The sequence below is a fragment of the Mustela nivalis genome (assembly GCF_964662115.1).
Source record: "Mustela nivalis genome assembly, chromosome: 7".
NCBI classification, from domain to species: Eukaryota; Metazoa; Chordata; class Mammalia; order Carnivora; family Mustelidae; genus Mustela; species Mustela nivalis.
This window is the reverse complement of record NC_139026.1, coordinates 23,305,382-23,332,875: the sequence shown is the minus strand read 5'-3', so window position 1 is coordinate 23,332,875 and position 27,494 is coordinate 23,305,382. Positions and strand designations below refer to the sequence as shown.

The 27,494-nt window shown below is 37.3% G+C and overlaps 1 protein-coding gene and 1 pseudogene across 7 annotated transcripts in view; both read left to right on the top strand.

Moving 5' to 3' along the window:
• The window catches only part of CFAP54 (cilia and flagella associated protein 54), a 311,472-nt gene that overhangs the window by 153,113 nt on the left and 130,865 nt on the right, over window positions 1-27,494 (top strand). For all 6 annotated transcript variants that reach the window (XM_082739254.1, XM_082739253.1, XM_082739250.1 and 3 more), the window contains 6 exons: window positions 582-724; window positions 2,668-2,849; window positions 5,140-5,367; window positions 15,753-15,976; window positions 16,078-16,213; window positions 20,155-20,263. In XM_082739254.1, the coding sequence (XP_082595380.1) occupies window positions 582-724; window positions 2,668-2,849; window positions 5,140-5,367; window positions 15,753-15,976; window positions 16,078-16,213; window positions 20,155-20,263 (1,022 nt within the window). The remainder of the gene's footprint in view (window positions 1-581; window positions 725-2,667; window positions 2,850-5,139; window positions 5,368-15,752; window positions 15,977-16,077; window positions 16,214-20,154; window positions 20,264-27,494) is intronic.
• On the top strand, window positions 8,982-9,510 carry LOC309868813 (translationally-controlled tumor protein pseudogene; annotated as a pseudogene). Its single transcript has one exon. The product of its transcript is annotated as a translationally-controlled tumor protein pseudogene (transcript).

Sequence of the window (27,494 nt, the reverse complement as noted above, 5' to 3'; positions counted from 1 at the left end):
GAAATTTCAATCATACATGACCATTCAGACATGATTACTTCATAGCACAGCAATTAGACAATGACCAAATTTGTATCAGTGTAACTTGGTGCTAAATTCAATTTTACTAAAACCATTAAAACATACTCAATATTTATGTATGCATATATTTTTGCATTTGTTTATTTTTGGTGGAGGATTATTTATTGCTTAGACCTTAATTTATAAAAGAAGTAACATTGATTGTGGACACATTGCTTTATATAGTAGGTATCTTCATTGAGTTGTGTTTTAATCAGGTTAAATTGACATAAATTATTGTTTCAGAGCCCTTAGAATGAATATAGATCATCATTCCCATTTTTGAAGGCCCTTTCAGGGAAATAGATATTGATGTTAAAATTCCTAAGAGCAAAGTTACATTGTATACTTTTAAAATTTAATGGGAAATTGTTTGGCTTTGGTTAAGTGTAAGAATATGTTATGATCCAAAATTTGGAAGCTCTAACTCACAATAATTTAAAAATTAAAGTAGATTGTATTTGACAGATTGAAATCAATTTTGTTTATATATTTTTTTAATGATATTTTCCTCCTGGCAGTTTCCGATCATGTGATCCTAATATGTTCTCACTATATAATTCAGGAACAGTATTACCAACAACGAAATTGACTCTAGAAAATTATAAAGTGATACTTGATTTCCTTCATACAGCTAGAAAAAGAAAGGCCAACTTACCATCAGGTAAAATAAAAAAAATTATGATGTATACTATCAAATTGCTTCTATATTTTTTTTCACTGATACAACACACACATGAGCATACACACATATACACACTCCGCACATATCATTTTCCAGTGACCCAGGAATTTAATTGAGTTGTGGTATTTTGTAGGATTTTCTTATTTTCTCAGTTTTTAAGAATTTTCTGTATTTTTATGGTATGTATTTGGAAATATATATGTTGTATTTGAACCTAAACCAGTGGCTAACCTACATAATTTGGCTGTTCACCAAATAAAATCTATGTATGTATGTATGTATGTATGTATGTATTTATTTATTTATTTATTTTTAGAAAGGGAGAAAGTGGTGGGGAGGGGCAGAGGGAGAGAAAGAGAGAATCTTTTTTTTAAAAAGATTTTATTTATTTATTTGGCAGACAGATATCACAAGTAGGCAGAGAGAGAGAGAAGGAAGCATGCTCCCTGTTAAGCAGAGAGCCTGATACGGAGCTCGATCCCAGGACCCTGAGATCATGACTTGAGCCAAAGGCAGAGGCTTTAACCCACTGAACCACCCAGGCACTCCAGGAAGAGAGAATCTTTATCAGGCTCCATGCTGGGCTCGATCTCAAAACCCTGAGATCATGACTTGGACTGAAATAAAGAGTCAGACACTTAACCGACTAAGCCACCAAGGCACCCCTAATGTTCTTTTAAAAATATTGGTAGCCTCCTGTTGTCAAGATAGGTGAAGACTTGATATTTGGGGTTATATTTTAGCAGTAGTAAGTTTCAGAACAAATTCTACCACACATACTGATGTAACTGACATGGAAACAGTCCTATAGCTATTTGATAGTACTGATTTTGTACTCAGGGGAGTCTACTCTTGTCTTAGGATCTCCAACTAGCACCTTCCATGAAAGCTTACTCCCAGGTGAATGCAATAATATTTGTTTGAATGGCAGGACAAACCTGTATTCTTGTCATCTTCTCAGGTGACAGGAGACTTACTCTGGGAGGTGGAGAAATGCAAAAGAAAAGACCTCTTGATCTGCGTGCCACAACTGATGACACTATTCTTAGCAATCACCTATCTTGAATACCACTCATTTCACAAACAAATACTTCTTTCTAATATCTTCATACTATTACAAACGCTCTTATGTAGATTTTTAGTAATGGTATTTTAAGTGCTATATAACTTACTGCTGATCAGGATACTTCATTTGCTGTTTTAATTGCCACAGAGTGTTGATTTATATTTGAGGTACTTGGTATGCCTTCTGATTTCTTCTAGGGTGTAGATTAGATTTAACTGATATCTTCACATTATATATGAATATTGAAGTATTTGAAAGTAAATTCCCTTGACACAGAGTCCATGTTTTATAAGTAGATAGTAATATATAGCTTCTTGAGAGTTTTTTTTTAAACTACCTGCCTAAGACCTCCCATGAAATCACCAATAGAATACTGTACTATTGAGACTTATTAATTAATGCAAAGTTCTAAAAGAAGATTTGTGTTTTTATATCACACTATTAAGATAATTCATGGACATGTTTGCTGTACTTTTTAACTCCAGGAAATGCTACTCACCTTCTAGTGTATATGTCCTGGGAATAGACTATTTAGGGAGAAGGTGGGATTCTATGATTGGTCCCTTAGAAAACATGACATTCCTGCCTCTGCGTTGTTCCCTTGGCTGTTACTCTTGCCCAGAATGATATTCTTCATAGTCTTTTTGCATAGCTAAACCATGTTCGCCCTTTAAGACCTAATCTGGACTCCTCCTTCTCTAGAAACTTTCCTTGGTTCATTGTGTCCATGATAATCCCATCCTTCCTCCAAATTTATATAGCATTTCTTATCTTAATTACTCATTTGATGCTTATCACTTATGTCTTCTGGAACTTTCTGCTTCCAATAATGTTATACTTTATTTTTGTACTGTAGATGCTGAAGAATTTTCCACATTTATTAATTCCAGAATGAGTGATGAAAATGTATCCAAGACACAAACATTTAATGACTCAGACTCTCAGTCAGGTCTTAGTGCTAAAGAAAAGGATCGAGCTGCAAATTTGGGTATATTGGATCATTTTATGAAGATCTTCTTATATTGCAGGAGAGCAATGGTAAGGTGCTAAATTTTAAATTTTACTTTAATTTAATTTTAGCTAATTTTCTAAATTAATAGACATAAATCTTAGCCATTTGTTTGGGCATGTAAGATGTACTTATTTACTTACTACACATAATTTTAGTTTCAACTTTGAAACTAAATTTGCTGGGTTTCACATCAGTCATTTTTGAGGTTTGCCTGCCATTAGTGCTGAAGATTTACACCTTGTGAGGCTGTCAGGGAGAGGAGAAAGCTGCTTTAGTCATCATTCATCCATTGGTGCGGGGCTGAGTTGGCCTCTGTCCTTGTCTACACAGTCTCTGTGAATATACAGATACTCCTTTGCAACTTTCTTGGCCATATTTGGGACATGGATTTCTATGATGGTGACATCAGTGGTTCCTTCTGGAGTCTTACTCCTACCTGGGGTACGATAGATCACTTTATTCTCTCTAACACAGGGAATACTCTTTCTGGGCAACAGAAAAATCCTGCTCCTAGCTCCTGACCCCTTGCTTCTACAAGCCAATTGTGTCTTCTCTCTTTTTTTTCTTAAATATTATATGATACATTATTAAACTTAAAATTGGAATCATTAGCTACAAAGGAATTAGTTTCCTTTTTTTTAAATAATTTTTTATTTTTTATAAACATATATTTTTATCCCCAGGGGTACAGGTCTGTGAATCACCAGGTTTACACACTTCACAGCACTCACCAAAGCACATACCCTCCCCAATGTCCATAATCCCACCCCCTTCTCCCAAACCCCCTCCCCCCAGCAACCCTCAGTTTGTTTTGTGAGATTAAGAGTCACTTATGGTTTGTCTCCCTCCCAATCCCATCTTGTTTCATTGATTCTTCTCCTACCCACTTAAGCCCCCATGTTGCATCACCACTTCCTCATATCAGGGAGATCATATGATAGTTGTCTTTCTCTGCTTGACTTATTTCGCTTTTTCTCATTGCAGGAATGGCATAAACTTCAAACCTCTCAAGAGTTGAGAGGAAATCTATCCTTTCTAGACCACTTTCATTCCCATTTTCTCTGTGAAGAAGGTGATTTCTTAAAAAATGCAAAGCAAACCCACTTCATCCCCCTTGACCAAGGGCACTGCATTCTATCCTTCCACCAGCTTCAGGGCCCTGGCAGGTCTGGGTCTTGCTCACTTCTTGGAACTCAGTTCATCTTGCTCTCATTCAGTTCACTCTCCTCTGTGTGATCTTGAGAGCACAGAGCTTGTTCCTTTCTCATCCCTCAAATTCATCCTCCATCCTTTGCAGTTTGCTGGTCCCTCAGTTTCAAATCCTATCCTCTCAACACCTTCTCCCCCACTTTCACATGACTTGTTCAACTGAACATTCAAGTCTCTGATCATGTCACCTCCTCAGAGAGGACTTTTTTCCTGATCACCCCCATCTAAAAGGGCATATCATTTCATGCTTGTCAGATTCTAACCCAATTCTGCTTTCTTTTTCTTTACAATACTTATTATTCCCTGGAACCTCCATTTTTAAAAAAATTCTATTTATTTATTTGATAGACAGAGATCACAAGTAGGTGGAGAGGCAGGCAGAGAGAGAGAGAGGAGGAAGCAGGCTCCCCGCTGAGCAGAAAGCCCGATGTGGGGCTCGATCCCAGGATACTGAGATGATGACCTGAGCCAAAGGCAGAGGCTTAACCCACTAAGCCACCCAGGCTCCCCTGGAACTACATTTTTATTTGTCTACTTATCTAGTGTCAGTCGCCCCTAATAAACTGAAGCAACGTAAGGGAAGACCCGGTTACCCTTGCTCATTGCCACATTCTCAGAACCTAGAACAATGGAAATGTTTTGAGTCAGACTGCTAGTGTGCAAATCTTAGCTAACCACTTAGTAGATCATGACCCTGTGCAAGTTAGCTCCAATCTGTGTTTCCTTATCTGTAAATTAATAGAATGCTAGTGCATGCTTATTTCATAGGAGCTATTGTTAGAATTAACTGAGATAATGATATAAATGACACACAGTTATTTTTTATTGTTGACATAATTTATTTATTTATTTGACATAGAGAGAGAGATCACAAGTAGGCAGAGGCAGGCAGAGAGAGAGGAGGAAGCAGGCTCCCTGCCAAACAGAGAGCATGATGTGGGGCTCGATCCCAGGACCCTGAGATCATGACCTGAGCCGAAGGTGGAGGCTTTAATCCACTGAGCCACCCAGGCGCCCCTGTTAACATAATTTTTGCAGAAAGATGAAGTTGTTCAGAGATCTCTAACTTTTGAAACTTTGATTTTTTAAATGTTGTCTTTGTTTTAGGTTCTTGCTCATCGTGGTGGCTATTGGACTCTGCTTCAGAACTGCTGTCGGGCCCTTTGGAACTTTACTCAGGAGCTACAGATACTTCTTAAACAAACAGTGGATATATATAAAACATTTCCTATTAGCCAAGATTGTTTCCTCTGTACCTGTGTTTTGCCGTTCTATTTGGGAGCAGAATTACTTATTGACATGTTAGTAGAACTACAAAATATCGATTCTATTAAGGTAAGAGCACTTGGGTAATTATTTTTACTTCATCCAATTAATAAGTACTTTTTACTGTGCACATTGGGATAAATACAAATTATTATTTTCCTTGACTTACTACTTAGTTTGTCTACATTTTATTTGCTTCATTATTAATATTTGGTTCACAATACACAGCTCACATTGATGTTAATTGTAAATATGTTAGCCTGAAAATCCAACTTTTTTAAGGAAATAGTAACCTGTACTGAGCTTCAGCTTCTATATAAGCTAACTATAATGCATTTAATCCTCATAGCAATTTTTTTGACAGTGAAACAGACCCCAAGAGAGATCATATAGCTTGTCAGTTGCTCTTTACCTCACTACTTTATCTGTCCTTGTCCTATTATTTGAAATCTGGTAGTATTGGTGACCATTTAAAATCTACCACACTGTGGTTTAAGACATGAAAATAAAATAGAAAAAGTGCAATCATGATGTAATCTAAACACATTGAAAATTAATAAGCACTAAACACATTAAGGCATGGAATTTATAACATTTCTAGATATAAAATATGTGAAAACTATAGTTCAAAGGATAGAGTAATGTCTTTTACACTTTATATAAAGTGGTACACTATTAACTCTAAGGGGAATGTGATAAGTTAAGGATGCATTTAATCATTAGAGTAATACCAAAAAAGAGATACAGCTAAAAAGCCATTGCGGTGAAGTAGAAACTAAATAGTGGTCAATGAATTAAAGAAGGCAGAAAGAAAAGAAACAGAGGAACAGAAACATATGGGCAAAACAGAAAGCAAATATCAAATAATAAATCTACCCCAATTATATTAATTACTGTATTAAATATAAGTGGTTTAACATCCTAATCAAAAGGCAGAGATTGTTGGATAAAAAAGACATGTAATAGCTGACTATATGAGGAATATTCTGAATATAAATAAATTGAAAATAAATAGTGGAAAGAGACATACTAGGAATACAGTAATCATAAAAAATTTGTGAGACTTTATTAATATTAGATAAAATAAACTTTAAATCAGGGAGTATTTTGACAGATAAAGAGAGACATTTCATAATGAGAAGAGGCTCAGTTAATCAGGAAGACATACTAATAATAAATGTGTATGCTCCTAATAAGAGAAATTCAAAGTAAACTCTGGACACCCAAAGCATGAAGAGCTTCCAGAATGGTGGAAACATTGATATGTTGGCTGGTTGTTGTGGTCTGACTCCATGGGGAGAGGGCATCGAACCCCCTTATCCAGGACCCTTCTAGACTATGTACCTCTTTCTGTCCTTTTTTTTTTTTAAAAGATTTATTTATTTATTTATTTGACAGACAGAGATTACAAGTAGGCGGAGAGGCAGGCAGAGAGAGAGAGAGAGGAGGAAGTGAGCAGAGAGCCCATGTGGGGCTCGATCCCAGGACCCTGGGATCATGACCTGAGCCAAAGGCAGAGGCTTTAACCCACTGAGCCACCCAGGAGCCCCCTATGTACCTCTTTCATGTGGCTGTCCCTGAGTTGTATCCTTTATAATAAAACTGTGATCCTAAGTATGGTGTTTTAAGTGAATGCCAGCCAATTACTGAATCTGAGGGTGTTATGGAAACCCCTAAATTTATAGCTGTTCAGTCAGAAGTGCAGACCTGAAACTAGTGGCTGACTTCTAAAATAAGGGCAGTCTTATGGAGGACTAAGTCTTTAAACTCTGAATTTAATTCTGGACAAGTTCAAGTGCAGTAGACATAATAAAGTAAGTCATAATAAAATTTAAGTAAGTCATAATAAGTAAGTCAAAATACAATTTAAAATACTGAAATCTTGAAGAGTATGTTCTCTGACCCCTACCTTATGAATAGGCCAATAAAAATTAGGAAGAAAAATCTCCTAAGTATCTGGAAATTAAACAACATAGTTCTAAATAATCCATGGGTCAAAGAAGAAAGTATAAGAGAAATTTAAAAATATTTCAAATTGATAACAACATATCAAAATTTGTGAGATGCAAATAAAACAGTACATAGAGGAACTTAATAATTTTAAATGTTTAATAGAAAGGCGGAAAGATATAACATCAGCTTTCTAAATGTCCACCTATAGGAGCTCAAAAAAAGAAGAACAAATTCAATTCAAAATAAGTAAAAAGAATAAGGAAAATGAAAGAATAAGAGCAGAAATAATTTAGATATAAAAAAACCAAAATTAATAAAATTAATAAGTTAGTCATTTGAAAAGATTATTAAAATCAGTGGAATCCTGGGAATACTGATAAAGAACAAAAGAAAGAAGAGCATAAATAACTGACATTAATGATGAAAGAAAGATATAACTACAGATCCGATAGATACTCAAAGAAAAATAAGAGAATATTATGATCAATTTTTACTAATGAATTTGCATTAAATGGACTTGTTTATCACAAAGCATAGCTTAAATCTGACACAAGAAGCAATAGAAAAAATAAATTGCTCTAAATATATTAAAGAAAATGAATTTATAATTAAGAACTTGGAGAGAAAGAAAACTCCAGACCCAGAATATTTCCCTAAAGAATTTGAGCAAACATACAAGGACAAAAATAATAAATCATACACAAACATATTTTTAGAAGTGAAGCCAGCTTAACCCTGACAGATATATCAAAAAGAAAGGTATGGGGGGACCTGGATGGTTCAGCTGTTAAGCATCTACCTTCAGCTCAGGTTATGATCCCAGGGTCTGGGATCGAGCCCCACATTGGGCTCCCTGCTCAGCAGGAAAACTGTTTCTCCCTCTCCTACTCCCTCTGCTCATGTTCCTTCTCTCATTGTGCTCTCTCTCTCTCTCTGTCAAATAAATAAATAAATAAATAAAATCTTTTTTAAAAGTATGAATCATTTATTCTTCTCCTACCCACTTAAGCCCCCATGTTGTGTAAACCTGGTGATTCACAGACCTGTATCCCTGGGGATAAAAATATATGTTTATAAAAAAAAAATCTTAAATAAAAAAAAATTAAAAAAAAAGTATGAATCAATCAATATGCCTCATGAACATATGAACATAGACAAAAAACTCCTTAATGAAATATTAGCAAATCAGTTCCAGCAATATATAAAATATGCAAATGAGATATATAGTATCTATAATTATACAAATGATGATCAAGTGAGTTTATCCCAGAAATGTAAGGTTAACATTTAAAGATCAATCAGGCAGTGCCTGGGTGGCTCAGTTGGTTAAGCATCTGACTCTTGGTATTGGCTCAGGTTGTGATCTCAGGGTGGTGAGATCAAGGATCATGTTGGGCTCTGCAAACAGTGTGGAGTCTGCTTGAAATTCTTTCCCCCATCGTTTCCCTCCCCATCTGCTCCTCCCCCTGTTTGGGCATGCTGTCTCAAGAACAAAACAAAACAAAACTTTAAAGAAAAAAAGATCAGTCAAGGTAATTCACCATATTAACAGGATAAAAGAGACAAATTATATGACCACTGAAATAGAGCAAAAGCATTTACAAAATTTGATATCACTTTTCCCACCTGTTTTCCCTGCCCTTAAGTGCTACTCTAGCTGCACTGCTCTTGCTCTGAATTCTGGGTTCCTGCTAAGCCAGGGCTGCTGTTCTCTTTCTCTGGCTGCCATCATGATTATCTACCTGGACCTCATCAGACATGATGAGATGTTCTCTGACATTTACAAGATTCAGGAGGTTGCAAATGAGCTATGCCTGGAGGTGAAGGAGAAAATAGTAGGACAGAAGGTACCATTGATGGAAATGTACTTTGCTGAAGGCCCTGAAAGTGAAGGTACTAAAAGCACAGTAATCACTGGTGTTGATATTGTCAGGAACTATTACTTACAGAAAACAAACTTCACAAGTGAAGCCTGTGAAAAGTACATCATAGCTTATAGGAAATCAGTCTAAGGCAAACTTGAAGAACAGGGACCAGAAAGTGTAACCCTTTTATAACAGAGAATGCAGACAAATCAAGCACATCTTTGTTAATTCAAAAACTGCCAGTTTTTTATTGATGAAAACATGAATCCAGATGGCATGGTAGCTCTGCTGAACTTCCATGAGGATAGTGACCCTATATATGATTTTCTTTAAGGATGAAATGAATGTTAATGTAAATGAAAAAATGTTAACAAAGTGGAAAAAAAAATGTTAACAAAATGCCAATTACTTTGGGTCTATCATCTATCATCATAACTGGCTGCTGCTTTTCACACATCCACAATGACACCAGGGCTTGGACAAGTGGTTGATGTCATCCTGATCTTTTCACTTATTTTAATACTGATTTATTTGGAGTGGAGTCATTTTTTTTTTGTTGTTGTTTGTTTGTTTAAGAAAAAGCCATATGTAGGTTGCTTAAAAATAAAATGCATTTAAACTTATTTGAGAGGCTACCTCTTACTTTAATATGTGTTTAAACTAAGTCTGTCTTACAGTGTTCTAGAGAAGATAGAGCCTTGTTGTAGACCACAAATGGATAGCATAAAGCTGTCTTCAGGTAACTTCAGGTAAACAGGGAAAACTACTTCTGGGACTAGTATATTGAAAACAAAACAAAACAAAACTTAACAAGAATTACAAGTATTAATTCTAAGTTGAAGTAAAGGAAAAGACCATATTTGTAGAGTGTCAGATGTGAAGTGGATGATTATACATTTCATCACCTACAAACAGAAGTAGTTAACTCAGAGATAATCAAGAGAATAAAAAGAGACTAATACAATTGGAAGCAAAACAAAAACAATGTTGTTGATGTTAAAGACTCTCAGCAAACTAGGAATACCTGATAAAAAGTAGTATCTAGTGTTAACATCATACTTAATGGTGAGGTATTTTGAGCTTCCCTCTAAGACTGGGAACAAAGCAGGATGTCTGCTCATACCACTTTTGCTCAATATCATGCCGGAGATCCTGACAAGTACAATAAGGCAGATAAACAAAAGGAATGTGGATTAGAAGGGAATAATATGAGTTTTTACATGGAAAATTCCAACTTGTTAGGACTCTATAAAGCAACTACTAGAACTAATAAACAAAATAGCAGCACATAAAGTCAATATAAAAAATAAACCTGGTGATTCACAGACCTGTACCCCTGGGGATAAAAATATATGTTTATAAAAAATAAAAAATTTAAAATAAATAAATAAATAAATAAATAAATAAAGCACACACACACACAAAAAAGTTTCTTTGTACCAACAGAAAACAACTAGGAAATGACATTTTAAAAATACCATTCAAAATATCAAATTTCTAGGACTATATCTAAGGAAATATATATTAGATTTTTACACTGAAAATTGTAATGCATTGCAGAAAAAAATTAAAGGTCTAAATAGACATAGACATATCATGTTCATGAATCAAAAGTCTTAATATTGCTAAGATATCATTTATTTCCAGTTTGGTCTATTGATTCAGTGAAATTCTAATGAAAATTCCAACAGACATTTTTTCAGTGTAAATTGACTGTTTATTTTAAAACTTATAAGCAAATGCAAAGAAATGTGAACGGCCAAGAAAATCTTTGAATTTGGAGAACTCCCTACCTGATTTCAAGGTTTAGCAATGCTGTAGTAGTTAGAAGAGGATGATATTGGCATAAAGAGAAACATATCAATGGAAAAAACAGAGACTCTCAAAATAGACTCATACATATGGTCAATATTTTACAAAGGTGTCAAAGTGATTCAAAGGACTCAAAAAAGAAATGACAACTCTTAGCACCCAGATGTGTTCTTTAAAAACTATTTCCCACTAAAAGAAATAGGACTCCTTGGTGGGGGGGAGGGGAGGAGGACTGATTACCATTTCCATTTCTTTTTTTTTCTTTCTTTTTTTTTTTTTTTTGCAGTTTGGTGAGTCTTTTTTTTTTTTTTCAATTTATTCATTTTTCAGAAAAACAGTATTCATTATTTTTTCACCACACCCAGTGCTCCATGCAATCCGTGCCCTCTATAATACCCACCACCTGGTACCCCAACCTCCCACCCCCCCGCCACTTCAAACCCCACAGATTGTTTTTCAGAGTCCATAGTCTCTTGTGATTCACCTCCCCTTCCAATTTACCCCAACTCCCTTCTCCTCTCTAACACCTCTTGTCCTCCGTGATATTTGTTATGCTCCACAAATAAGTGAAACCATATGATAATTGATTCTCTCTGCTTGACTTATTTCACTCAGCATAATCTCTTCCAGTCCCGTCCATGTTGCTACAAAAGTTGGGTATTCATCCTTTCTGATGGAGGCATAATATTCCATAGTGTATATGGACCACATCTTCCTTATCCATTCGTCCATTGAAGGGCATCTTGGTTCTTTCCATAGTTTGGCAACCGTGGCCATTGCTGCTATAAACATTGGGGTAGAAATGGCCCTTCTTTTCACGATATCTGTATCCTTGGGGTAAATACCCAGGAGTGCAATTGCAGGGTCCCAATCCCATCTTGTTTCATTTATTCTTCTCGTACCCACTTAAGCCCCCATGTTGCATCACCACTTCCTCATATCAGGGAGATCATATGATAGTTGTCTTTCTCTGCTTGACTTATTTCGCTAAGCATGATACGCTCTAGTTTCATCCATGTTGTCGCAAATGGCAAGATTTCATTTCTTTTGATGGCTGCATAGTATTCCATTGTGTATATATACCACATCTTCTTGATCCATTCATCTGTTGATGGACATCTAGGTTCTTTCCATACTTTGGCTATTGTGGACATTGCTGCTATAAACATTCGGGTACACGTGCCCCTTTGGATCACTACGTTTGTATCTTTAGGGTAAATACCCAATAGTGCAATTGCTGGGTCATAGGGCAGTTCTATTTTCAACATTTTGAGGAACCTCCATGCTGTTTTCCAGAGTGGCTGCACCAGCTTGCATTCCCACCAACAGTGTAGGAGGGTTCCCCTTTCTCCACATCCTCGCCAGCATCTGTCATTTCCTGACTTGTTGATTTTAGCCATTCTGACTGGTGTGAGGTGATATCGCATTGTGGTTTTGATTTGTATTTCCCTGATGCTGAGTGATATGGAGCACTTTTTCATGTGTCTGTTGGCCATCTGGATGTCTTCTTTGCAGAAATGTCTGTTCATTATCACCACTGCTATTCAACATAGTACTAGAGGTCCTAGCCTCAGCAATCAGACAACAAAAGGAAATTAAAGGCATCCAAATTGGCAAAGAAGAAGTCAAATTATCACTCTTCGCAGATGATATGATACTATATGTGGAAAACCCAAAAGACTCCACTCCAAAACTGCTAGAACTTATACAGGAATTCAGTAAAGTGTCAGGATATAAAATCAATGCACAGAAATCAGTTGCATTTCTCTACACCAACAGCAAGACAGAAGAAACGGAAATTAAGGAGTCAATCCCATTTACAATTGCACCCAAAACCATAAGATACCTAGGTATAAACCTAACCAAAGAGACACAGTATCTATACTCAGAAAACTATAAAGTACTCATGAAAGAAATTGAGGAAGACACAAAGAAATGGAAAAATGTTCCATGCTCCTGGATTGGAAGAATAAATATTGTGAAAATGTCTATGCTACCTAAAGCAATCTACACATTTAATGCAATTCCTATCAAAGTACCATCCATCTTTTTCAAAGAAATGGAACAAATAATGCTAAAATTTATATGGAACCAGAAAAAACCTCGAATAGCCAAAGGGATATTGAAAAAGAAAGCCAACGTTGGTGGCATCACAATTCCGGACTTCAAGCTCTATTACAAAGCTGTCATCATCAAGACAGCATGGTACTGGCACAAAAACAGACCCATAGATCAATGGAACAGAATAGAGAGCCCAGAAATAGACCCTCAACTCTATGGTCAACTAATCTTTGACAAAGCAGGAAAGAATGTCCAATGGAAAAAAGACAGCCTCTTCAATAAATGGTGCTGGGAAAATTGGACAGCCACATGCAGAAAAATGAAATTGGACCATTTCCTTACACCACACACAAAAATAGACTCAAAATGGATGAAGGACCTCAATGTGAGAAAGGAATCCATCAAAATCCTTGAGGAGACCACAGGCAGCAACCTCTTCGACCTCAGCCGCAGCAACATCTTCCTAGGAACAACGCCAAAGGCAAGGGAAGCAAGGGCAAAAATGAACTATTGGGATTTCATCAAGATCAAAAGCTTTTGCACAGCAAAGGAAACAGTTAACAAAATCAAAAGACAACTGATATTTGCAAACGACATATCAGATAAAGGACTAGTGTCCAGAATCTATAAAGAACTTAGCAAACTCAACACCCAAAGAACAAATAATCCAACCATTTCCATTTCTATGTGAACTATACTTGAGGATAGCCAAATAGTTACAGTCAAAGAAGAGAAAATTTTCTTTATAGAATTTTCAGGAAGTAAGTAAAGAAAGAATGTTGAAATTAGAATATGAGGATTTTGCAATTCTTTATGAATTCATGGGGGGGATGAACAGCACCAGTGAAGTATACCTGTTGGAAAAAAATAAACTGGGAGCGGAGTAAGCATTTAAATCTAACCAACAACTTACAGAAGATCCAGGGGACAGAGAAATATTTAAAATGAAATGATGCATCACTAGGAATTCTGACTATGGAAACTCTACAAGACAAACAACCTGGTTTCTTCAACAAAAAATTGAAGTAAAAAAAGAAACCTGTATATTAAAAAAGACTTAAGAGACATAAATAATTGCAATGTTTGGACTTTATTTGATCCCATTTCAAACTAATGCACTCAAAAATTTATCAGATACAAAGGAAATGTGAACACCATTCAATAATGTTTTGAAGCATTTTTTGCTAATTTCTTTTTTAGGTGGGATTATATATACAGAGGAAACCAAGTAGGTCTCAAAAGTTGATAATTGGTTGAGCCTGCTTGTGGGTAGATAGGGCCTCAGTATATTATTTTCTCTGCTTTTATAAGTGTTAGACATTTTCTTTAATAAAAGGTTTTTTTTAAATTACACATGAAAGCTATAGTGGAAGATATAGTAACCACAGAGGGCCTCCCGATCCTTCATCCCAGAAGTAAACTTAACCATGTAGGCATACATAACTAACTGAGAGCGGATATCCCTCTTCTTCAGGAATGGCCCAGGAAAGTTATTTCGGTTGGACCCAGGAAATTTACCCATGTCTGAAGAAAGAATATGTCATCCTATAGGCCAGCAGGCTCTGACAAAGCCATCACCTGGGAAAAGTTGAGTGGGACAGACTTGATTTCTTTATACTCACCAAGAGGATTGAGTAAAGGCCAAGAGTGCCTCTACTTGGAACCCTGAGGTCAAGGAAATGGAGATAACCCCTTATACAGCTTTGTGCTGCTGGAAGAATTACTGTAGAATCAGTGGGTAGACGGATGGAGCTCATAATATCAATAAAATGGAAACTATCCTTTACTGAGTATGTCCCATGTGCCAGTGACTGTGCTAAGAAGGCAGATTCACATAGGTCAGATATGGCACACCTGTTATTCACACACAAGACTGGCTTGAGGCATTCATATTACATTCCACAGCCAGATGACTTCCTAAGTCTCTTCCAACCTCAAGGACCATGAATCTTGTTAGAGATGTTTGTCCTCTACTTCTGTTGGTACCATACCTTCCTTTTGTATGGGTTATACGTAATAGTAACATCAGCTTAAGAGGGGCTGGTCTTGAGTTACCCAACTATTTGTTGGACTGTAACCTGGCTTATAGGTGGATCTAAGGGCTTTTGTTTGCCTCAAGAATTTCTAAGGATATACATAAATGCGTAAGGGACTCAGAAATGAATAGATTAGTTACATAGTACCTCTAAGTTAGGCAGAAACAGGGTTTTCTAGAAGATTTCCTTCTCCATATGTTTGACCTTTGCATCAGGGAATTGGACATATTATGCCACAAACTGGTAAACGTAACTCATGCATTATGGAAACTCAATAGTTTGTATATACTAAAACCTGTTTCAAAACTTTATCTTATTCATTTAATATCCTTACTTAGATATGTGATGACTGAGGACCAGGAAGTATGGCCCTCAGTCTGTGTTGTCTAATATGGTAATGACTAGCTATATGTAGCTATTTAAAGTTAAGCTTAAATTAATTAAAATTAAATGAAATTAAAAATCCAGTTGCAACAGTCATATTTTGATAGCTCCAGTATCCACACATGCTTGGTGGCTACTATATTAAACAACAAAGGCGTAGGACATTTCTATCACCATAGAAAATTCTGTTGATTAGCAGTGTTGATTTGCATGATAAAAACATTTAAATTTTTTAATTTTTAAGTTCTTTTCCTGTTATATTTTTCTATCACATTCAGTTTTCAAAGAATTTATAATGATATCTGAAAATACACACATTTTTTTTTCCATGTACTACTTGCAGGTTGTTGAAGAAAAAGGGGAGTTCAGTGTTCCAAGCTGCTATGGAAATATTAAAAATGATAACGGTGGTTCTAGCCTTGATTTTGAACATCTTCTGGATGATGTAAATGTGGTTGATTTAAAATGGATCCATAATTTTGTATTGAAATCTCTGGAACTTTTATATCAAGTGGAAAAATGGGAAACACTGGTATCACTTGCTATCCAATTCAATATAATTTCACAGTAAGTATTGCTGTAAGGGAAATCAAAAGTGGCAAGCTTTCATTTAAAAAAATGCATTTTAACTAATGTATTCTTTTTAATGTATTTCTACCCCTCTCTAGTGAGAGATACACAGAGCAAGTGACACCACTCCTAGTGTATGCACAGCGTCAGCTTCTTCTAAGAATATCCAAGTTCAATGGCCCAGATGTTACCCAACAGGCTTGTGCAAGATATGAGGCTGAATACAATGAGAAGGTGAATTTGGCTCTATTATTCTTACAGTTGTGATTTCTGATAAGTGCACATATGCAATACAAAGATTTAGGATTCAGATAAATATTATTTTTACTTAGACATTTATCATTCAAATCAACAAATGTTATTGAAAGCTTGCTATGTGCCAATATTTTCCAGGTACAGGGTAAACAAAAATTAAGTCCTTGTGCATAAGAAACTTACATTCAGGCCAGAGCTGATATATTCATTAGGCACAGTGAGGACATTGTCTAGAACCACAGAAATTTTAGAGGCCCACTAAATGTGTTTTAATTTTTTTTTAGTGTGAAGAAAAAAAGTAACATAGGTCAAAGAAAATGTTTTAATTTTTACTATTACTATAATTGTATTTATGCCAACATAATCATATGATACAATTTTTAATATTTTCCCTTAAAAGTGAAAGTCTGTAAGGACCATGAAAGTCATCATACAGCTTTGAGTTAGATGGAGGAAAGGGAAGTAAATTCTTTCTTTTATTTATTACTTTAATAAATGTGTATAGACTATCTTTTTTTAAAATTAATTAATTTATTTATTGGACAGAGAGAGAGAGAGAGATCACAAGTAGGCAGAGATAGGCAGGCATAGGTGGTGGGGGAAGCAGGCTCCCTTCGGAGCAGAGAGCCCGATGTAGGGCTCAATCCCAGGACCCTGAGATCATGACCCGAGCCAAAGGCAGAGGCTTAACCCACTGAGCCACCTAGGTGCTCTGTGTATCAACTATCTACTACCAGAGCCATGGCATATAGTTATACAGTTTTCATCCTGGCCCAGGCCCCCAGTGTACGTGAGGACTGAAATCTAGTCCCACTTATTCTAACATGAGAGCACAGTCTGAGTTCTTGCTTCATAGAGTTTAATTTTAGAGGAGTAGACGTAGGGCCAGATAATAAACATGTAAACAGATACATAAAGAGATTCATGATCATTAGAGTCATCGAAGAGAATAAAATGGGTCCGTGGGTTAGAGATAGGTGGAGTGGGAGGTAGAAATCTGGAATGTCTCTTGGAAACTGTAACCTTTGATGAAAAATGGCCAGCCATACATAAGAGAGAGCCATTGAGCCCAAGAGAAGAGTAAGAGCAAAGGCCCTGGGGTGGGACAAGAAGAAGGTCTGAGTGGCTGGAATGTCACAGACATGGCCAAGGGTAAAAACAGGGGTGTTTTTCTATTTCCTCTTCTTCCCAAGTTCTTAATGTTAGTGTGTCCCAGGACTTTGTTCTTGGTCCTCCTGTCTTCTTTATCTGCATCCTCTCCCTTGGTGAGCTCATTCAGTCTGTGGCTCTAAGTACTGTCTTTATGATAATGACTTTTGAAATTATAGCTCCAGTCTAGAACTTTCTTCTTAATTCTGTGTGGACATGTAATTCCCTGTATCAGTCAGGGTTCAATCAGAGAAACAGAGCCGGTAGGATCTATTATCTATCTGTCTATCTATTTTTCTATCTGTCATGTATCTATCAAGATTTATGACAAGGAACTGGCTTATGTGACTGTGGGGTCTGTCCAGAGAAGTCTAAAATTGTAAGGTCATCAGTCAGGATCCCCAGAAGGAAGGAAACTTACAGGTGTGGCCAGAAGCTGTTATCCTTAGGCAGTCAGTGAAGGCTGATCCAATGAGTAGACCAGGATGCTGTTTGGAGTCTGGAGACCTCTAGCACATCAAGGACTCACCTGCTTAGGTCAGGCCCACTGAAGATAACCTCTTTAGTTTAAAGGAAATTTATTAGGGACTTTAATTAGTATCTGCAAAATTCCTTCATAGTAGCAGCTAGATTAGTGTTTGAATAGCTGGGATGAAGTGTGTGCACGCTACAAAATGGATACTTCCTTTCCTTTTGTCCTCATAGTTTAGCCTAAGCAAGTTGACCCATCAAAAAACTGTCATGCTGCCTAATCTACATAATCTCTTAGACGTCTAATACACTTCTGAAATTTAGTATATTTCAAACAAACCTGACAAGTCTTCCCCACTTCAGTTGATGACAACACTGTTCTCCTAGTTGCTCAGGCCAGATACCTTGGAGACATCCCTTGCTTTCATTACTCCATTACAAATTGGTTATCAAATCATCTACCTTCAAAATGTATTCAGACCACTTATCACTACCTTTACCACTCCTCCTCTGATCCAAGCCCCTGTTATATTTGCTTGGATTCATGCAATGACTTCCTAATTAGCTTTCTTGCTTCTAACTTCCCTGAATCCCTGCCTTTAGCCTATAGTCTACTCTCAATGTAGCAAGTAGAATGACCCTTTAAAAACCCAAGATCATGTTCTTCCTCCTCTTTAAATCCTACAACTTCCCATCTGATTCAGAGATAAGGTGAACATCCTTGTCATGGCCTTAATGCCCCACACATTTCCCTGTGATCCTCAGTGACTCATCTGTATTTCCCCACAGGTTTCAGCTTCTCTGTTCTTTAAGACTTCCTGCTTTTGCTGCTCCCCTGCTTGGGACGCTCCTCTCCCAAATATCCACACTGATTTTTTTTCTCACTTTTTTCTAGTCTTTGCTAAATGTCGCTTTCTGTGTGAAAAATATTCTCACTATCCTATATAAAATTATGTACCTATTTGCTCTATTTCTCTCTATAGCATTTATAACTCTTTAATATACTCTATAATGCACTTCTCTATTTTCTTCATTATATTTCTACTTCCTCTAGAATAAGTTCCATAAGAAAAGGAACTTTTGTTTGCTTTGTTCATTGTATTATCCTTGAGCTTTGAGTAGTGACTGACACATAATAAGTATTCAATTAAGATTTATTTAATGAAGCTGGGAGGTGGAAAGGAGTAAGTCAAATAGGGCCTTATTAGGCTATGGGAAGGAATTTGCATTTTATTAGACTGTTTACATCTCATTGTACAAGTACCTACAAGGGACTTTGAATCTCAGACAGATTCAAAGGGATCTGTATTTTGAGAAATAGGTTAGTTCAAGGAATAGGAATGGAGAAACAGAAGTTATTGGACTTTTTTTTTTTAGAGAGGGAGAGAGCAGGTGCATCCACTAGCAGGGGAGGGGCAGAGGAAGAAAGAGGGAGAGCCCCAAACAGGCTCATGCTCAGCATGGAGCCTGATGCAGGGCTTGATCTCACAACCCTGAGATCATGACCCATGCCAAAATCAAGAGTTGGATGCCTGCCTGAGCCATCCAGGTGTCCCAGTTGGAGCTTTTAAAAGAATTTCCTTTTCTCTAAAACTTTTCAGATTTCAGATATTTTGTAATCTTAGGACTTAAGTGTCTGTTAGAAAACAAAGTTTTAAAATACTACAGAGGATGGGGTGCCTGGGTGGCTCAGTGGGTTAAAGTCTCTGCCTTCGGCTCAGGTCATGGTCCCAGGGTCCTGGGATTGAGCCCCACATCAGGCTCTGTGCTTGGCGGGGGGCCTGCTTCCGCCTCTCTCTCTGCCTACTTGTGATCTCTGTCAGTTAAATAAATAAATAAAATCTTAGAAGAAAATAAAAAATAAAATACTATAGAGGACATTAGTTCTGAAAAACTTCACCCAGGGAACTTTAAATAGCATTTATTATGAGTAGGGTGGAAAAATCAGCCACTGGAAAAGCAGCCTATATTTTAGATATGTTTCAACTTGCATAATAGAAGATATATTTAGACGAGTGGATTTATAGAATATCAGAAAATCATATTCTAATTGCTCTACATAATTTGCCTAATGCTTCTCCAGCTGTGCTGAACAAAAGAGATATAAAAAGTTATGTGGCTGCTTTTTTTTTGCTGAAAGTTGTCATGATTGAGTGCTACTCTGCTAGCTTTCATTTGTAGCATCCTTTTGTATTTCTTCTTTTTGACAAGTGAAAAATAAGATAAACATTTTTCGTAAGCCAAATTTCTAGCCATAAATGCATGACCAAATGGTATTTGTTTTCTTTTTCCTTTTTCAGATAACCTGCCGAAATTTCATTGGGAAGCAGCTCAAGATTAATCCTTCCACCAGTGAAGTAACAGATACAGAAAACGGCACAGATAGCCTAAAAAAGTTTATCGGTTCAGGTTGGAACCATTTCAGCTTGAAGTTTTTTTTTTTTTCTTTGTTGAATAAATTTCAAATTTTATTTTATAACATAGTTGTAAGCAAATACTAAAATGTCAACAGTAGTCCATTCTGGGTTGTGGGAACATAAAAACACTGGTAATTTTTTTTTTTTAATTTTCAAAAGAATTTCAAAAAATTTGACTTCTGGATTTTATCAGATAATTTTTGTTGTTGTTGTTTGATTTTTTTTATTAATTTTTTATTTTTTATAAACATATATTTTTATCCCCAGGGGTACAGGTCTGTGAATCACCAGGTTTACACACTTCACAGCACTCACCTAAGCACATACCCTCCCCAGTGTCCATAATCCCACCCCCTTCTCCCAAACCCCCTCCCCCCAGCAACCCTCAGTTTGTTTTGTGAGATTAAGAGTCACTTATGGTTTGTCTCCCTCCCAATCCCATCTTGTTTCATTGATTCTTCTCCTACCCACTTAAGCCCCCATGTTGCATCACCACTTCCTCATATCAGGGAGATCATATGATAGTTGTCTTTCTCTGCTTGACTTACTTCGCTAAGCATGATACGCTCTAGTTCCATCCACGTTGTCGCAAATGGCAAGATTTCATTTCTTTTGATGGCTGCATAGTATTCCATTGTGTATATATACCACATCTTCTTGATCCATTCATCTGTTGATGGACATCTAGGTTCTTTCCATAGTTTGGCTATTGTGGACATTGCTGCTATAAACATTCGAGTGCACGTGCCCCTTTGGATCACTACGTTTGTATCTTTAGGGTAAATACCCAATAGTGCAATTGCTGGGTCATAGGGCAGTTCTATTTTCAACATTTTGAGGAACCTCCATGCTGTTTTCCAGAGTGGCTGCACCAGCTTCCATTCCCACCAACAGTGTAGGAGGGTTCCCCTTTCTCCGCATCCTCGCCAGCATCTGTCATTTCCTGACTTGTTGATTTTAGCCATTCTGACTGGTGTGAGGTGATATCTCATTGTGGTTTTGATTTGTATTTCCCTGATGCCGAGTGATATGGAGCACTTTTTCATGTGTCTTTTGGCCATCTGGATGTCTTCTTTGCAGAAATGTCTGTTCATGTCCTCTGCCCATTTCTTGATTGGATTATTTGTTCTTTGGGTGTTGAGTTTGCTAAGTTCTTTATAGATTCTGGACACTAGTCCTTTATCTGATATGTCGTTTGCAAATATCTTCTCCCATTCTGTCAGTTGTCTTTTGATTTTGTTAACTGTTTCCTTTGCTGTGCAAAAGCTTTTGATCTTGATGAAATCCCAATAGTTCATTTTTTCCCTTGCTTCCCTTGCCTTTAGCGTTGTTCCTAGGAAGATGTTGCTGCGGCAGAGGTCAAAGAGGTTGCTGCCTGTGTTCTCCTCAAGGATTTTGATGGATTCCTTTCGCACATTGAGGTCCTTCATCCATTTTGAGTCTATTTTTGTGTGTGGTGTAAGGAAATGGTCCAATTTCATTTTTCTGCATGTGGCTGTCCAATTTTCCCAGCACCATTTATTGAAGAGGCTGTCTTTTTCCCATTGGACATTCTTTCCTGCTTTGTCAAAGATTAGTTGACTGTAGAGTTGAGGGTCTATTTCTGGGCTCTCTTTTCTGTTCCATTGATCTATGTGTCTGTTTTTGTGCCAGTACCATGCTGTCTTGATGATGACAGCTTTGTAATAGAGCTTGAAGTCCGGAATTGTGATGCCACCAACGTTGGCTTTCTTTTTCAATATCCCTTTGGCTATTCGAGGTTTTTTCTGGTTCCATATAAATTTTAGCATTATTTGTTCCATTTCTTTGAAAAAGATGGATGGTACTTTGATAGGAATTGCATTAAATGTGTAGATTGCTTTAGGTAGCATAGACATTTTCACAATATTTATTCTTCCAATCCAGGAGCATGGAACATTTTTCCATTTCTTTGTGTCTTTGAAGTTTTTTTTTAAAGCAAAGTTTGCTGTTGTGTTCTGCATGTCAGCTCTTCCATAATTAAAATGTTTGCAAAATCTCTTTTGCAGGCTTATTGGACTGAAAAAAACCCATTTGATATTTACCATCTTACATTGCTATAAATGTCACACATGGGGAATTAAAACCCATGTTTATTAGTTTAATCTATAAATTAAAGAAGGGAAAGAAAAAGAAAGGAAAATTATTTGAAAAATAGCCATGGAAAAAGACTGTTTTCTGCATTTCCTCATTTTTATTTCACTTGGGAGCTCTTCAAATAGATCTGTTGCTATTCTCTTTGAAGTTCTGTCTTGACTCTCAGAATAATTCTCATTCCCAGTGTAGATTGTCCTCTTATTGGCTCTTTTATGGTTAAGTTGTAGGTCTTCTCATTAGAGTGCAGAAGGCACTGAGATGTCATGGCTCCGTTGCTTTCAGAGAAGTCCTCTTGGAATAGTTTGGCAGTACAGCTTATAGGATTAAAGCAACAGAATAAGATGGAAATGGAGAATAATGCTTTCTCTCAATTGTGTTTGTCATGTGCCTCTGTTTCTGGTATAAGAAAGAAATGCAAATCTTCCCTTTGTCATGTTAGGATTCTTTCATTTATTTATCTACAGATTTTATGTATCTGTGTGTGTAAGTATGTAATCATCTATTCCTTTACTGAGACAGGTAGGCGGCCATTCAGTCATCTGGCAAGCATTTACTGCATGTGTACTCTGTGTTAAGTGCCATACTGGGTACTGTGACTACAAAGAGAATATTTATTGAGATTAAAGATTTGTTATCCTGGAATTTACAACACATTGAAAGACACTGATAAACTAGAAACTATGGTATAGAGTGATAAAATCTGTCATATGATGACTATCCATGCTGTTTTGCCCTGTAGGCAGTAGTGCTATGGAGAGACTGTGTGTAATTTGATGGAGCTAAAGGAAAAAGGAAAAGGCAAATTTGAGGTTAGAAAGTTTGGCAGGAAGGCTTTAGAAGGCAGGATAAAGAGCAGCAGATCTATCTGGAGGGCTGCAGAAAGCTAGTGATAAGGATTTTAAAATGGGCTCTGAATGATCATATTTGTGCTGCTGAAAGAACCTTAGGCAGCAATGTGGGGAACCAATTGAAAGCACAGCAAATGGAAGCAGAAGAGCAGCTACCCCTAACTTGTGCATTAGAGATGTGATGAGGCTCAGACCTAGGTGAAGAGGACACAGGAGTAGACAGATACAAGAGAAAGGTCAAGGAAGTCACCAGGACTATGTTCTGTACTGGTTAGATGAAGATGGAGGGAGTCCAAAATGTCTTGGTTTCTGGGTTGGTTGGCTAGGTGGATGTGATGTCCTGACTCTACAGGAAAACTGAAGGCAGGAACAGGTCAGAGAAAGTTGCTTTGGAAGTCCTGAGTTTGAGGTGCCAGGATGATAACTGAGTAGAACTAGTCAGTATATGGTTGGATAGACTGGTCAGGCATTCAGCAGAGATTTGTACTTTCATCATCAATATATTGCTGGTGGTTGAATTCAGGGGCGTGTATGAGGTCAGAGAGTTTTATGGATGGCCTCACTTTGGAAGCTATGTTGTTCAAAGTGGGCTATGCTATATAGTAGTAATAAATAACCCCCAAATCTCATTGCTTTGACACAAGGGCAAGTCCATTTTTTTGCTCATGCTACTGTGCTCATTGAGTTGAGTACTGAGCTGCTGCTCATCATAAGTGGATGGAATCTCCATCTTGACACAAATTTCTATGATGGTTTCCAAGACAGAAAGGAGAACATGAATTTACCCTCTAGAGGAGCCATGTTGAGAGGCTGGGGCAGAAGGGAAGGAAAGAATGGGCCCAAACACAGGAATTTCATAGGTGGTAAGGGTAGAAGTTAAAGATATTCTTCTTGGGTACTAAAGATTTTCTTAATAAAGCAAAGGGTTGAGATTATAGTCAAGATTGCTAGGTTAGGAGATTTCAGGAGGAATGAGAAAGAGTGGCCTGGCCCCTGAGGGAAATAGAAAAAAGATAGAAGAGATTCAGAGCTAGCTGGTAGATGTGTAGAGGTCCCACTTGAGGGAGTTGGTGAACACAAACGGGTCTATTACCACCAATGATAAATCAAATTATCCCCTCATGTTCATTAAACAATGGAATTCCAATCAATGTGATTCTTCCTGGTTATATTCTTCTTTTCTTGAACATATCATTGAACCTCTGGAGATCTCTCAGTTTGGGATCTACAACTCAGAATGTGATTTATATCATCCCTTCCATCCTAAAAAGAATGGACAACAAATGTGAGAAAATGTGTCAAAAAGCTTATTATCAAATATGATGACTACCACTTAAGGGATAAGAAAATCATTCCTAGCATGTGTGTCCAGTAGGTCTTACAGATGGTGGGTGCAATACGTTAGGAAAGTACTTTGCCTTCTTGTTAAAGCTGTATTTGGAAAGGCAAGATTGCAGGTGGTAGCTTGGATCAGGTTACCATGATTATTTGGATTGATTCTCAATGGTGGTGGAGCTATAGTCAGTTTGAGCAATGACTATAGCAGGAGTATTTGAATGAATAAAATATAAAAAATATTGTAGTGGCAGTCATAATGAATTGGTCCATGCACTCTATTGACCATACTATAACCATTAGCTTTTAAAATTTTTATACTTTTAGGGGGTAGGTATTATGCTTACATTACAGATGAGAAAATTAAATGTTACTAGTAACTAGAAGAACTTTGGTTCAAACCCTAGGCTCTGTCTGATGGCTCAGCTCTAAGTGCTCACCAAACTGTTTGACCTATTCACCATTTGTCCTGTTTCAGATTAGTCTCTCCTCTAAACTCACAGCACTCAGAAAAATTTCGCTATATGTCAGTGGTCATGGGAATTATTCTGACTTACTGTGATAGGGTAGTTTTTAGGTGATCCTGCATACTAATTGTTTTACATTGAGCCATTATCATTAAAATCTTGGCATCCACTTAGAGTTCTTTATAAGACTCTAGGACCTCTGTGACTAGGAGCTTATTTTGGCCCACACTTTTGGGCTTATTTGGCAAATTTTTAGGAGGGTGAATTTTTTTTTTTTCCAGTGTCCTGAACTCAGATCATTAACATGTTTATAACCATGATGGGTCTTAGGTATGCCATCATGACATGTTTGAAGTACTTTGGAAAGACCAAGTATACTCTTGCTGGTTTCCACACCAGATTGCTCCTTTGGAACATCACAGATTTTCTTTTGGCATAACAGCACTGGGCAGTAATGTTGGATACATTTAATTCTTCAGAACAGATATTGTAATGCTCCAGTGCCTACGAACATTTGGTGTTCTCATTATTTAACAGCATTCTATTCTCCCTCTAACTATTTAATAATGCATATGTAATTTGGTATAGTCTCTATAGGATGTGGAAAAGTGAGAATACCTCACTTTATAGATTATTTTTTGTATGGGTGAGTAACTTGCCTGCTTGTTAAGCTTCACAGGGGAGATAACTATGAATATGCCTTTTATTATGGCTATTTTTGCATTCTGTCTAGGATCTGATTCTTCAGTTTTGACCTTATTGGTATTTAAGTTATCTCTGATAGGGCTCTTCAGTCTTCAGGCACGTTTTCATACCTGCAATTCAAATTTTCAACCTTTGGCAGGTGTGTTTTATTACTGACTCTGGGCTTTTGTTTTGGTGTGACCAATTGTGTAGAAAGCAGCCCGAATTTTGTAGTATTCCCTGGGATTCTTCCTTGGTGTACCCATCTCTCAGGAGTCATTGGCATTTTTTTAAATTAATTAATTTTATTTTATTAATTTACTTTTTTAAAGATTTTATTTATTTGTCAGAGAGAGAGAGAGAGAGAGAGAGGAAGCAAGAGAGCACGCACAGAAGCACAAGCAGGGGGAGCAGCAGACAGAGGGAGAAACAGGCTCCCTGCTGAGCAGAGAGCCCGATGCGGGGACTCCATCTCAGAACCCTGGGATCATGACCTGAGCCGAAGGCAGACACTTAACAGACTGAGCCACCCAGGCATCCCTATTTATTTGAGGTTTTGTCGGGGGAGTGTGGGAGGGGAGGGGAGGAGGGAGAGGGTGAGAGAGAGAATCCTCAAGCAGAATCCCTGCTGAGTTTTGAGCTTATGCAGGCCTTGATGTCACGACTCTGAGATCGTGACCTGAGCTGAAATCAAGAGTTGGAGGCTCAACCAGCTGAGCCACCCAGGCATCCTGGTATTCAGTTTTAATGAGTACATGAACAATAAGAGACACAGTAGGCTTTTCTTTCCCTCCTCCCTCCTTCTTTCTTCCTTTTCTCCTCCTTCTCTTTCTTTCCCACCCTCCTCTTTCTCCTCTTCTTCCTCCTCCTCTTCCTTCACCTTCTTCTTTTTCTGACCTATTTCTAACTGTTGAGGTTATTAGTGCCTTTGAAATAGCTTCTTGAATTATTCATGGAAGTTTTCAGAGAGGCGCTCCCCTTGAGACAGAGAAGTAAGGACCGGCCTCTGAAGCTAATGATACTTCTTCATGGCTGTCACTAGTTACCTTGTGTAGATGGTCACAAAATCACCAGTAGAGCCCTAGTTAGACTATAAGAAAAGAGGTTTTCTAGGGCTTGAAAAAAAGGGGAAAAAAACCTCTAAAGTGAAATATAGTTTAGGAAAAAAATAAGGAGGAATGCTTTATAAGTGGGTATTTGATTAAAAAGTAGCAGGATGATTTTATTCAAATCCCACATTTTAAAGATTGCCAAAATCTCCCGTCCCTCCTGTCCTTTTGATTGCCTCCAAATACAAGCATGCCTTTGTGAATTTTTTTTTTAAGATTTTATTTATTTGTCAGAGAGAGAGAGTGCACAAGTAGGCAGAGTGGCGGGCAGAGGTGGAGAGAGAGGCAGGCTCCCCGCCGAGCAAAGAGTCCAATGTGGGACTCAATCCCAGCACTCTGGGATCATGGCCTGAGCCGAAGGCAGCAGCTTAATCGACTGAGCCACCCAGACATCCCGCCTTTGTGAATTTTTATTCCAGAATGAAGGCTCTGTGAGAGCAAGGAGTATGTCTGCTTTTTTCACTTATATCTCTCCAGTGCCTAGCATCGTGCCTAATACTAGTAAGTGGTCAATATATATTTTGAAAATACATGACTAACAGCCAATGTGTATCCTCCATCTATTGGATGCTTACTTCCTGATAGATACTATGGTTGGCACTTCACACACAGCTTAAAACAATAACCCTCAGAGGTAAATATTATCACCCTGATTTTAATAGGGA